General features: G+C 49.5%; 1 protein-coding gene across 2 annotated transcripts in view; it reads right to left on the bottom strand.

Moving 5' to 3' along the window:
- The window catches only part of FLNB (filamin B), a 135,442-nt gene that overhangs the window by 32,484 nt on the left and 88,919 nt on the right, over positions 1–14,039 (bottom strand). For both annotated transcript variants that reach the window (XM_008146303.2, XM_008146305.2), the window contains exons 20-28: positions 11,437–11,699; positions 8,977–9,574; positions 8,513–8,686; positions 7,544–7,706; positions 6,771–6,931; positions 4,364–4,531; positions 2,439–2,562; positions 1,333–1,489; positions 116–305 (exon numbers count right to left, since the gene is read on the bottom strand). In XM_008146303.2, coding sequence (XP_008144525.2) covers positions 116–305; positions 1,333–1,489; positions 2,439–2,562; positions 4,364–4,531; positions 6,771–6,931; positions 7,544–7,706; positions 8,513–8,686; positions 8,977–9,574; positions 11,437–11,699 — 1,998 coding nt within the window. The remainder of the gene's footprint in view (positions 1–115; positions 306–1,332; positions 1,490–2,438; positions 2,563–4,363; positions 4,532–6,770; positions 6,932–7,543; positions 7,707–8,512; positions 8,687–8,976; positions 9,575–11,436; positions 11,700–14,039) is intronic.

Genomic DNA, 14,039 nt, shown 5'->3' with positions numbered 1-14,039 from the left:
TTCAATTTAAGCCTGACTGAAGCTCAGAGTGGTTGAGTATCTTGCCTTGATCACACAGCTATTAAGTGGCGAGAAGGGACAGACCCTGGCTTTCAGATTCTTGACCTGCACTCACCTGTGGCCAGACACTTGCTGGCATCGCCGGTCTGTGTGGCCCGGATGCGGTAAGGAGACAACGGGATGTCATCTCCCCCATAGGTGACCCCGATCATATAGCGGCCAGTCTTGTCGGGGATGTAGGTGACGGCGTATGTGCCATCTTTATTGTCCTGGACAATGGCTCTTTTGGGTTTCCCCTCTTGGTCCTGTGGAGCACAGAGAAATGCTACTTAGGATGTTGTCCTCAAGATGTAGAAACAATTCATGGAAAACCTTGACACATTTTGCTCATTAATTAGTGCCTCCAGTGGGAGGAGACAGAATTACTGGCTTCACACAATTTGATTGTTTGGTAGGAAGAGGAGAGGTCACAGATCCCTTTAACAACACGATGGACACAATCAATTTTTAGTAAAGTTTCTGTCAAGTGAACAAACAGTGTTTTATCCCCCAATCCATTGATACATGCCCCAAGGGGGCAGAGGACCTGCTCACTCCCTTGTCTCCTCAGTAATAGGACCCTAATCCTCAGCTAGGTGCACTGCTCCCAGAATAGAAGACTCCACTTCCCAGCATCCTTTGTCACTAGATCTGGCCACACGACTTGACAAATAAGTTTCTGGCAAACGAGAAGGGAGTGGAAGTCTAGTGAGGGAGGATGAAGGGCTCTTTGGAGAGCTGATTGATTGGAAGGCCCTGTTTCTCCCGTCTGTCTTCCTCCTCTAGCCTGCCACGTGGATCAATAACCAGGGCACCGCGGCCTTGTGGTCCACGAGGAGACCTGAAGGACAGAAGCCACACGCAAGGACAGAGGAGCAGAGAGATGGGCCTGCTTCACTGATGAGCCACAGCACCCAGGTGCCTTGCCCCTGGGCTTTTTTAACAGGAGAGAATAATTACACGTGTTTAAGCCACTCTTATTTTGGAGCTCGTGATATGCAGCAGAACTTAGTCCTAACTAACCCAATGAGTAACTTAACATTTTAACATAAAAACATAGGACTAGCTAGAATAGCAAGTACATGAGATTCACCCAAAGGTGGTGCCTGGGGCTATGCCCTCAGACCTCAGAGAAGCATGCACGTCCTCATTCACATTTACTGCCTCTCTGGTGGGAATAATCCGTCAAACACTGGTACCATGCCAGAAGCTGGTTATTAAAACCCTGGTTCTTACCTCTGGCCAGAAAATTAGGCTTTATTAGTCTGACTCCAGAAAAGAACTCAAAGTTACCGTTATCTGAACCGCAAGCAGGCCTTCCCCGGCATCCCTGGCATCGATTGCAAACTCCACAGGAAGACTGGCGGGCACACCATAGGAACTGAGGCCCGGGCCACTGGCAGTCACTTTGCTGGCATCATATGTGGGAAGGACCTTGACCTTAAAGGGACTTGATAGACACACAACCCTCGGTCAGTATGGATACACATCAACCCTGCTCCGTCTGACCTCTCTTACACAAAGAAACTGGGACTGCAAAGAGGATTTCTACAGCAGATAAAAATGGTGAGTTTAGTCAATGTCTTAAGTCCAGCGGAAATTTACAATTATGAGGCAGTAACTATCATACAACAGACCAGCGTTCCCTGACTGCAATCCAGGGGATATAAACTAATTCCAAAATTAGTTTGGGAAACATGGGGTTAAACACATTTAACCTACTTTTATTATGCTAAAACAATGGTCAATAGAAAGAGAACACTGAAATTTCAGTTTTAATATTTTACCTCATCCTCTTATTTTCATTTTTAGTATGCTTTAGATGGTATGCTATTAGTAAAGTAGATAAATATAATTTATAAATCATATTTCTATGTAGCTAGCAATACATACATATCTTTATGTAAAATATGTATGTTGGGGTATGGACAAAGCTTTTTAATCTTAAGTATGATTTTTAAAAACCTTTGAAGGCTGTTGTGGGAGGTAAAGAGCTTATGCAACAATATTTTCTGTATTAATGTGAGTGAGGAATAAGATTTCTATCCAACCCCTTGTGGATTGAAAAGTAAAAAAAGTAGAAGTCTTTGCCTGAATCAGAAAACTACTTGCAGGGTCAGAAGAAAAAAGGACTGATAAATTAATGCATCCTCCCCCCAAATTCCCAACTCCTTAATTTCAGCTGGTCTTTAAGTTAACAATGGCAGAAAGGAGGGGGCGGGAGGGAGGCTAGGGGCTGGAGCCACAAAGGTTCTCAGTGGTACTTGCAGATCGGATGGATGGATGGATGGATGGATGGATGGGTGGGTGGGTGGGTCACCAGAGCAATGCTGGTGAACCCTGCGGAGGGGTGGGTTTGAGTCTGGTTTGGACCCCTTCCCGAAGTGTCAAGAGCTTACCTACGAGGGATCTCTTCATCAGCATATTTCACAGAGACCATGTACGGCCCTTCTTGGGATGGGGTGTAGGTCACCGTGTGTGTGCCATCCCCATTGTCCACCACATTCACCGGCTCCACCAGGCCTGAGGGCAGAGATGAGAGGTCTGAGGAACTGCCTCCCCTCCCCTACACTCCACCCTGGGCTGAGTTCAAAAAGGATCACATTCATCCCCAAGAGCTATTGGTTTCCACTGATGAATAACATAAATGCAAGCAGGCCACAATCAGAGGCCTAGGAAATCACAGGAGACAGGATCCTCAATTCACGGCTGCAGAATGACTCCAAGAGACACCTTTAGCTTGTTATTGGCTGAAGTACCTCAGTCAGCCCTAGAGTATAATTAAGGAGACTGCCCGCACTTGTTCCTGGAGGGCGTATGGTGAAGGTGCATGTTGCAGACATGCTATGACATCCTTTCAAGCTGGTTAGGCATGCTTAAGACGCGGTAAACTTTACTCTATAGCTGAAAAAGGGCCAAAGAGTCCAGAACTCGGAACAGCAAAAATTAACCAATGGGTTGGCGAGTCAAGACTTGTGGCCACTTTGGCAAAGACCAAAGGGGCAGCACACTGGGTGTAAGTGCAGGGCAGGTGAGGTGCCCTTCTCATGGGGTGAGGGAGCCATCAATGTGATGCATGCAGGAGACAGTTGGAGATTATGTTAAAGCATAATCAAGGCATGCATCGGGTCGGTAGATTCTAGATCCCGGTTCTAAACACAAGCCTCAAAGATGGGTCAACTGCAGGGTAGGTTAACCAAAGCATAGCATGCGCATTAAGCAAAGCAGAGGAGGCACATACAAGGCAATTTCAGGGGTGAGGCCAGCAAGAGGCATTCCGATTACATCAATTAGAGCAGCAGCCAATAGGAAAATGCAAACCTGTCTCCATAAAGTCACCCTTCGGGTCCCCTTTAAAGAACTCTGAAATGGCTTTCAAGGGGCTGCGCCATGACTGGGAATCTGTCTCATCAGCTAAAATTGAAAGGCTGTTACTTAAGAATCCTCCATACCAGAGGTACATATATCTAAGCTTCCCCCTCCTCCCCACGCACTCTCTCACGCACACGCACGGATACACACAGAGGCTCAGAAACTCTGTACAATCAAATTCTAGCCCCAGGACCTCATTTCCCCAAACCGCTTCCACCATGAGTTTTAAAGGGCATAACCTCCTACTGAACTAACTCCTTCAAGGAGAAAGTTCCTCTTCAAAAAAGGTACCTCTTCAGGGACAAATCCAGGTAATTTAAGAAATTTAAGATAACTTAAGTGCTTTGTCCCAAAATGGCCTGCTTATCTTACCAAACCCCAATTCCAGAGTGCCAAAAGGGCGGAACAAACTGTCAACAAAGCCCATCCCCCAAAGAGACCCCCTCTCTCCAAGGGGTTGGGACAGTGACAAAGCCAGGTGGCAAGGGGGCTGAGCATCTGTCACGTCCGGAAATGTGGGGGGTGTTCCCTGTGAGCATGAAGGCATTTCAAACAGGAAATCACCTCTGAGCCCACCACCCACCCAAACCCAGACTGACCCCCGTCACCTTACAAACACCGAAACACAAAATGAAGCAGCTGCACAATTATTACACAGGTGAGAGCCCAACACCACCTGCTCCATCTCTCTACTTTAAAGAACTGAACCTGGGTTGTGGGTTCCATCCCTGGTAGGGGACGTGCAGGAGGCAGCCGATGGATGCGTCTCTCAGCGATGTTTCTCTTTCTCTCTCTCTCCCTCTCTCCCTTTCCCCGTCTCTAAAAATCAATTTTAAAAAATTTAAAAAACTAAGTTCATGACCAAACTCAAAAGCTAAGTGCCTGCTCCAGGTCATGGCCGCCTCCCGCTGGGCAAGCTGAAGGTCAGCAGGAAGGCAGGATGCATACTCACCTCGTGGGCCCAGGACCCTCACTTCCAGGGGAGCCAGGCCAGCCTTGCTGCTGTCCACCGTGAAGGACTGGAGGACGCGGGCGCGGACACCCGAGCCCAACCCGGGGCCGGCAATCTTGACCTTGCTGGGGTCCACGACATCCTTCACAGGAACCCGGAAGGGGCTGCCTGCAAAAGAGGCCCTTGGATTCTGAGCTCCACCGGAAGTTGTCTGAACTTCGCACGAGAGCAGCCAAGCACCAACAAGGTAGCGTTACGTTCGAGGTGGCAGATATCAAGCATTCTGTGTCACTCCCCTGACCCACACCCCAGGCAGGCATCACCCATCAACCACGGCAGACCTCCTTGCTGATGCACTCATCCCAGGCGATCCAGTGGCCCAAGCAGCCACCACAAACAGACCACCAGAGGAAACCAATATGCCACTGCGGCCAACACAGGATACCTGGTTAAAAATAACCCCACTATGGGTTTGTACCAGGCCAGGGAAAACTGGGCCAATGTTTAACCAACTAAAATTCCCATGAGAGCAAATCAGAAGCCAGCAGGTTGCTGAACATTTCCCAGCAGCACCTCCCAGGTTACCTTAGCCATGAAGCCTGACACTAGGACAAACAGCCAACGCTCCCCCAAAAGACTCTGCCTGGGAAAATTCTGGGGTCTGGGAGCAACTGGCATTTGGCTCTGGGAAGCAACAGAGAGTAGGAAACTTTGAGGATGGGTCTTTTTCTGTTGTTACACAGATGGCCATTTGCTTCAAGCTCAGGGATCAGCCACAGGGCCAAACTCTCACCCTCTCCTGCAAGGGGAATTTCAAAGCTGAGGGTCCTCTAGACTTTCCCTGGCGGCTCCAACCAGGCAGGCAGCTCCTCTCCACTGCTGCCTGCCTGCCTGGTTGGAGCCGCCAGGTCATGCCTGGCGACATTCTCTGAGCTACTGTCCTCTCCCATGAACTGCAGAGCTGGTAAAACTCCAAAAGGCACCCATGGCTCTGTATACTGTCACTGAGCCCTGCTCTTTCTTCATAGCAGTTAAACCATGAATTTTAGTGCCATAAACAATAGACAAGAACCTTCCAGAGGCCAGGAGCTTTGACTGTCTGGTCCACGGCTGAATTCCCCTTGATAAGTGATTTCAGGAATTTAAAATCTATATTGCAACAGCTACAAGGTCAAGTTTGAGGAGAAATATTGCCTTAAATAAGTTAATGCTTAAATGAACATCTGAGAATTACTTTGAGCAGAACATCAATGCTTTCTGATCAATGTGAGAGAAAGAAAAAGTGATTGTGAGTGTGTGTGCAGTTGTACACGACAAGAGGAAAGAGCAGACAGAGTCAGGAATGTGTGTGTGGTCCTGGGACACTCCAGCTTCCAGGAAGCCAATCCAGAAACCTGAAAATAGGACCCTCAGCCTTCCCCTTCCCCTCGGTCTCACCCTGGGCTCATGGCCTGCAAGGCAAGAACAACACTGACCCACCCAAGGCTCCTCCTGCTCTGGGGCTCTCGGGGTGGGACTCTGCCCTCTTTCTCACCACTCTTGAGACAAGGCGTAAGCTGACGCAGGAGCCGCCCTCGAGTCCTTGAACTTGCATCCACACCACACCACACCACACCACACCACACCCTCACCTACACATCCCAATGTGTGTTGGGTGGCAAATGTTTCATCAAATAAACAGAACTAGAACCTATGAAAACTCTTCCTGCTGGAACATGAAAGTTGGAGGGCCCTTACTTACTTAAGTCATATATTTATTTACCGTTTGAATCGTTTATAACAGTGGTTCTCAACTAGGGGTCATTCTGTCCCTCGCTGGACATATAACAATATCTGGAGACATTTATGGTTGCCAAAAAAAAAAAAAAAAATGGGCCACTAAATACCCTACGATGGACAGAAGAGCCCCCACAACAAAGAATTATCCCGCCCAAAATATCAACAGTTCTGAGGATGACAAACCCTGTTTTTCAGTAAATGTATATAGTATATCATTCCATAGAAAAGAAATTAAAGAATTTGAGTTGTGTGTCTTTATCAGCTACCAGGACTGTCAACTGAAAAATAGAAAACAAGATGCGTGTACTGGTATAAGATGAATAAGAACCAACCACAAAATAAGGTGGAGAGTTTTAACTTTGTAAATAAACAGCTTTCTTTCAAATTTAGAACGAGGTTCTCCAACACATGAAGACGAATGTCAGTCAAAACTCCAAGGCAACACTTTTTCATCACGGTACTGGTCCTACTGGGGGTGGGGATATTCTTGGAGATGCAGCCCTAGGAGAACTCTCCCTTTGCAGTGACTGCGTCAGCTATTTTTCTTATTCAGGGAGATACGCAAAATCAAACCAGCTTTCACGCAAAATCAACTACTCTTCGGGTTCCTTTCTGAGGGAGAACTTACCAGGGATGTGATCTCCTCCATACGTGATATTGACATCGTAATCCCCTGGAGCAAAGGGGACATACTCGGCGCTGCAGCTGCCATCTTTGTTGTCTCTGCAGTTTATCTTTGACTCTGATGGTCCCTCGACGGTTATGCCAAGCCCACCAATTCCTGCCCCTCTGGAAAATGTGGAAAAGGAAGCAAAGTAGCACTGGTGGTTCATGCCAGTCTGCTTATTGACAAAATTCATTTAAAATCCCTCCATAAATTTCCCATTTGACCAACTCAACTCAGCTACTATGACACTTCTCAGACAGGGAATTTCTCAACGATGTTATATAAGCAAAGACCGCTTTGAACCCTGCTTATCCTTCATTTATTTTTCTTATCTAATTGCATTGGCTACAACTGCACAACAATTCAGGTATGTGCCTGTGACTGATTCCAACAGGAACTCTTCTAATATTTCACCTAGATATGAGATTGGCTATATATTTCAGCACTGTCAAGTTAAAGAGTTTCCATCTAGTCCTGGATTGCTCAGTAGTTTTATGACCGTTATTATCAGTGCTTTCCGGTACCTTTTTGGTATACTTGGTCTTTCTCTGTAACATAAGTCTCTACAGAACAAAATGCTTCCTGTATCATGAAAAAAAGGGAAAAAAAAAGCCTCTCAAAAGTTGGGAGACTTAACACATAGGCAGGCAACACCCATAAAACTTTAAAAGAGCTAAGCTACTTAGGGCTACTCCTTTTATGGAGTCAGCACACCAACCCCAGGCCCTGCTTACCTGGTAACCACAGTGAAGACATTGGGTTTGTTGGTAAAGGCCTCTTTCAGCCCAGGACCTTGGGCTTGAACCCGAGATGGCTGGCAGCCTTCGGTTACAGCCACTTTGAAGGGACTGTTCGGGATGGGCACATCATCGTATGTCACCTCCACTACATGGAGGCCTGTTCAAAACAACAGACAAAAACATATCGTACAGGAGTTGCCCAGTTGTGGGAAATGACACTCTACTCCAGGGTTTTATTTCACATTCATGTCTGCATGCTTTACCATGTTGTTTGAAATAGCAATACTGGTGTAATCTGATTTTTAAAAAATACAAATTGTCTATTTATGCTTTCTGTTCACTTGACTTTCACATACCCCCATTCCCCCGCCCCCAAACACACACAGTCTCTCCTGCAAACAAATGTCACTAAGTCTACACTGAAGTCAGTCATTTTAAACATACTACCCTGTTTTGGGAAAACTCCATCCAGTCATTAACCAAAAGACAAAGAAAAATCCATAAAACAGAACATACATGCATCTATAAAAAGAGATTAAAATATCTATACCAGAATATTTACAGGGATCATATATCCAGGTAATGAGAACATATGGTCTTTGGTGTTTTTCTTTATGCTTTTATCATTTATCAAAATGTTTTATAATTCTTAATATTCAGGAAAGAAATCAATGTGCTAAAAAGATTACACAAGTGATCAACATCCATGATATCACCCCATCCCTGCTCAGATGACGCTCAGGCTGGACCCAGCCCAACCGTCACAGAACAGGGCCAGCAGGCCAGGCCCTGAGTGGGCGGCTCCATTGGGGAGGTGGGTCTCCATGGACCCCGTCACTTTGCAAGGGCCTCTGCTGAGAGGACGCACTGAGCACACGGGGCGGACATCAGCATCAGCCACCAGGAGGAAAGGGCCAAGCACAGTTTTGAACAAGGGTCACGTCCAGGGAAAAGCCTATTCACCTTTCTCGAAGGGCGTGTACTCCACCTGGTAGGTGCCATCGGCGTTGTCTGTGACGAAGCACTCGGTGGAGGCCCCCGAGGGGTTGGCGATGTGGGCCTTGATGTGGTTGCCGCCCACCTTCGTCAGGGGCCGAGAGTCGACAGTGAAGTCCGTGGTGGCTTCACGAAACACATCTGCAGAGCAATCGCACAGGTCAGACTGTCACCAACACCTCAGACCCAGGAGCAGCCCACCGACAAGGTTCTTAGCCCTTAAGGCACAATTAAGTGACAGCAGACAAGTGGTCCGACGCTCGGAGTCAGGAAGCTAATGTGCACCCCACCACACACACCAGAAAGGAGCCCCTCCTAGGGCAGCCTCAGCCGAGTGACAACACAACCACTGTACACAGTTCAGGGCAAAGGCTGGCGGGGGTGAGGGGGCGGCAGTTCGCAGCCTCCCTCTTTCTGTTGATGGAACCCACCTTTGCCTTCTATTCCTGGCCCAAAGGCTTTGACCCTGCTGGTGTCCACGGCAGGCTCCACCTTGACGCGGGCGGGGAAGTGGGGCACGAGCTCCCCGCCGTACTTCATGGTCAGGGTGTACATGCCGGCGGTCAGGGGCACGTAGGTCACTGCGTAGGTGCCGTCCTTGTTGTTCTCGATACGGACCTCAGCCTTCGCTCCCGAGTCCGAGACGGCCTCCAGGCCCAGCGCCCCGGGGCCGGCCTCCGAACAGTCCACGCTGAGCAGCCCAGCTTCGCCCACCTTCCCGCGCTCCAGACCTGGCCCCGACGCCGTGACTTTAGAGGGATCGAACGGCATCTCAATGTCGGCTTTGAAGGGAGAACCAGGGATGTGGACTTCCTCAAAGAGAATGTTGACGAAGTACTCCCCGGGTTTGGTGGGAAGGTAGGAGACGGAGCAGGTCCCGTCGCCGTTGTCGGAGCACTCGATTTTAGCCTCGCACGGCCCTTCCACGGTGAGGCCCAAACCTCCGGTCCCAGCTCCTTTGGTGTCGATGGTGAACTTGGCGGGCTTGCCCACAAGACCGCCCTGCAGGCCAGGCCCATGGGCCTTCACCTACGGGAGGAAGGAATAAAAGGTCAAACTCCGCCTGACACTCATATTGCTGCCCAGCCAGTGCTTGCTTTCTCCACCCACGCCCTTAAGCAGCACTGAACTGCACCTCAATGGAGTGGCCTTTTCCCTGGGGCCCAGGTTGTGACACACTCGCTCACACCACTGAGTCAGAGCTGCAAAAGGCCACAGGAGATGTGGTTATGGACGAATCAACGCTGAGGCCCAGCAGAGAGGTGCGGGCCTCTGAAGCCAGAGCACACGCCCTCTCTCCTGCCATGCCCACCTTCTGGGCCTCCCCAGCTTCCGGACCGCCCCACCTTCCAGACCTCCCCAGCTTCCGGACCTCGGAGGCAGAGCTGGAGGCCTAGCATCCAGGCCCACAAACACACACAGAACAGCTCGCATGACCTCACTGTTGCTTTGGCTGCTACACCTCCCTCAACCAATTCTGCATCATGAAAAAATAACTGTGATGGTGGCTACACGTCATTATACATTCGTCCAAACCCATAGACTGTTCAACACCAAGAGGGAACCCCCAGGTACACCATGGATTTGGGTGATGATGATGTCAATGTAGGCTCATCAGTTATAACTGATGGACCGCTCACTGGGAGGCGGTGATAACGGGAAGCCCATGCATGTTTGGGGCAGGGAAATCTCGTACCTTTCTTTCAATCTTACCGTGAACCTGAAACTGCTCTAAAAAGTAAAGTCTAATAAAAATGTAAAAACAAAAGAATTTATTTTAAAAAGGGAGAGGGGAGAGTGAAGCTTTCATCTCTGACTTGACAAACCAGACAGTTTTATAGGATTCATGCCATTCAGATCACTGGGAATACTCTAACTCCCTTGATTCGTGACTACTAGGAAGAAGTGACAATGAGAATAACCTATTTTATATTAACTAGAGGCCCAGTGCACAAAATTTGTGCATGGGGGAGAAGGGGGGGTGTAAAGTGGGGTGGAGAGTCCCTCAGCCCGGCCTGCACCCTCTCGTAATTCGGGACCCCTCAGGGGATGTCTGACTGCCAATTTAGGGTTAAAACCGGCAGTCGGACATCCCTCTCGCATTCCGGGACCGCTGGCTCCTAACCGCTGGCCTGCCTGCCTGCCTGCCTGCCTGATCATCCCTAACTGCTCGCCTGCCTGCCTGATCGCCCCTAACTGCCTCTGCCTTGGCCCCTGTCACTGCGGCTTTGTCCAGAAGGTCGTTTGGCTGTCCAGTCTAATTAGCATATTACACTTTTATTATTATTAGATTATTACAGCATCTGTGGGAGAGCTCACTGTGTGCCGGGCGCCGGGTGGAGGCCTCCACATTCACGTCTCCCCTACCTGACAGGCTCCCTTTGAAGCCAGTACCGGTATTACACTAACAAGTGAAGAACAGCCCAGCCGGTGTGGCTCAGTGGTTGAGTGTCGGCCTAGGAACCAAGAGGTCCCTGGTTTGATTTTTGGTCAGGGCATATGCCCACATTGCAGGCTCGATCCCCAGTGGGGGACATGCAGGAGGCAGCTGATCGAGGATGTTTCTCTCATTACTGATGTGTCTATCCCTCTCTCTTCCTCTCTCTCTCAAATCAATAAACACATTCTAAAAACAAAGAACAAATGAAGGAACTGAACTCGGGGAAGGGGAGCCCCTCACAGCCAGACAGTGAGAGGAGGCGCGGGGAGGGGCCCAGCTGTTCACAGGACCCTGTACGCTGACCGGTAGGAGAGGGGACGACGGTCAGCCACGGAGAACTGACTATCACCCCAACAGGATTTTGTCAAGGTGTTTGCCAGGATCGGAGAAGGACTAGGTCTGGTGCATTAGACAGCAGGCGACATGGTCTCCAACAAGAACAAAAGCTGACCTTGGTGGGATCGGGCGGCAGTGAGGCCTCCACCGTGTAGGGGCTCCCCAGCACAGGGTGTCCGTCGTAGGTCACGTCTACGGCGTAGAGCCCCTCCTCCCGCGGGATGAACTTGGCCGTGCTGCTCTCGCGGCCCGCCACCGGCGCCACCAGGCAGGGCACCACCTTCCTCGAGGGGCTCAGGATCGTCACGTCCAGCTTCCCTTGGCCTCCCGCCCCTCTGGTGTCAATGGCGAACTCCTGATCCTTCCCAACTTCCACTCCTGGAAAAGGTAAGCCAATTAATTATCTATGAACGATTATCAATATTAACAGTGACAGCTATCATTTACCGAATGCATTTTGTACACCAGGCCTTGGTACATACAGCACATCATCTCCTTCACCTTCCACCACAACCCTGGAGGACTGGCTAGTAACCAAGGGCTTTAACAGATGGGGAAACTGAGACCTAGGCAGGTGGAGGACTTGGTCGGGGGCCTGTACCCAGCAGATCACAAAGCCAGAGCCCAAACCTAAATTTACTTGACTCCACAATCTACTTTGCTGGCCAGTAAGTTATAATCGGTCACTGCCTTCTCTCCTTTACTTACTTTCGGTGTTAACTTTGCATCAAAACATTTCCATAACCAGTGTTTTATTTACTAATTCTTGGCAGCAAATTTAATCCTACAGCCAAGAAGGCAAAAGTCACGGAGCTGGTATTTGAAAGGTCTTTGCACAGCAGGCCGCCTTTGACAAAAACAGGGAGAGGACTTTGAACCAAAACAAAAACCCTGGGAACTTGAACAGAGTGTGCCCACCCCCCCCCCACCCCCCAGGAAATCCCGACTCCCGGGCAGCACGGGGCCTGCCTCGACGAGCACTGTGCAACCACAGCAAGGAGGCCTCGGAGCCCCAGTCCCAAAGGACTTTCCTAACTGGCACTGAGGTTTACCGGGTCTGGAGTGGAAACCCTTGGTGTCTTGGAGAAAGGAGTGACGAGAGGACACGTAAAAGGTTAGATGGTGGCCATTCCTATGCTCAGAGCTGGCTGCCCCCCCAGGGACAGAGCGGGCATCAAGCTCGATTCAGGGCCCTGGAGTGAGGGCTGGCCTCATTCACAACACGAGCATTTGGGTGACAGGCCAAGGAAGGCGCTCACAGGTGGCCCCACTGAGACCCGACAGGACCCTCCTGGGTGGAACAAGAGGCGTCTCTTTCCTAGGGTTCGCACGGAGCCTCCCATGCACCGCGGGGCAGCCAGGCTATGCCACCTGGTGTGAATGCTCGCCAAGAAGCACTGCTGATGGGAAGGCAGGCTGAAAACACTGGGGAGAGCAACTTAACTTTTTTTTTAATGTTTTTTTTCTTTATTGATTAAGGTATTACATATGTATCCTTATACCCCCATTGCCCCCCCACCCCCACCCCACTCCTGTTCATGCCCTCACCCCCCTGGTGTCTGGGTCCATTGGTTAGGCTTATATGCGTGCATACAAGTCCTTTGGTTGATCTCTCCCCCTTCCCCCACCCTCCCCTACTTTCCCTCTGAGGTTTGAGCATCGGATCGATGCGTCTCTGTCTCTGGATCTGTTTTTGTTCATCAGTTTATGTTGTTCATTATAATCCACAAATGAGTGAGATCATGTGGTATTTATCTTTCAATGACTGACTCATTTCGCTTAGCATAATCGAGGGCAACATAACGTTAATGCAAAATAAACACGGCCACTGTTTCCTGCTGGCAGATATCCACGCAAAGATGCAGGGAGAGGGTCTGGGAGGCTAGAAAAGGAACCGATAACTTCGGTTTACCCTAGGGAGGGAAGAGGGGATGGCTAAAGTGGAATTTACTAGTAACTGTGATTTTTTTTTTTTAGATGAAAAAACAGTATATGTATTTCTTGGTAAAAAATAATAATAATAATTTTATAATCATATGCTAAACTTCTGAAGCTGAGTGGTAAGTACATCAGGGTTCATATTATACTATTCTCTTTTCTATGTTTGAAATTTCCACGAGTAAACTTTTTTCTTAATGTAAACGAAATGAAATGAGCTTGTAGTAATAGATACCGAACAAGCTAAGGGAATAGTGGGGTGAGGGCGGGTAGTTGGGATGGTTTGCATGGTAGTTGTGGCTTCTGAGTGCCAGGGAGCTGGCTCTTGTGCTTGACGCCCGACCCTCCTGTGGATGCCGTGGCCAGGGAGAGCTGGCACCGCAGATGCTCGCCAGAAAGCAATGTGCCCGACTTTGTAATGAGAACATTCCAGTGTGGTGCCAGCAGTTGCTGAGGGCTGGTACTGAGTGACTGTGCCAGGGACTGAATTACTAGCTCATTTAATTTTCTCCATATTCCCTTGAGTGTTCCTGAGCACCTCCACACATACCCTGCGCACCCCCCTCCCCCCGCCCCCTGGCTCCACTGCACAAATAAGAAATGGGGCTCGGTGACCTCAAGCTGCAAGCAGGTTCCCAATGCACGGCCCTAATTCCAAAACAAGTCTGTCCCACTACACCGTCTCTTCAGGCAGAAATCCCTCCTTCTCTGTGGGCTGTCTTTTGAAGGGAATGTAGCTGGCAGCCCCGGGTGCTGGTCCTCCATGACCCGCCCCTCCAT

The sequence above is a fragment of the Eptesicus fuscus genome, chromosome 18 (assembly GCF_027574615.1).
Source record: "Eptesicus fuscus isolate TK198812 chromosome 18, DD_ASM_mEF_20220401, whole genome shotgun sequence".
Taxonomy (NCBI): domain Eukaryota; kingdom Metazoa; phylum Chordata; class Mammalia; order Chiroptera; family Vespertilionidae; genus Eptesicus; species Eptesicus fuscus.
This window is presented reverse-complemented; position numbering and strand designations above follow the sequence as displayed.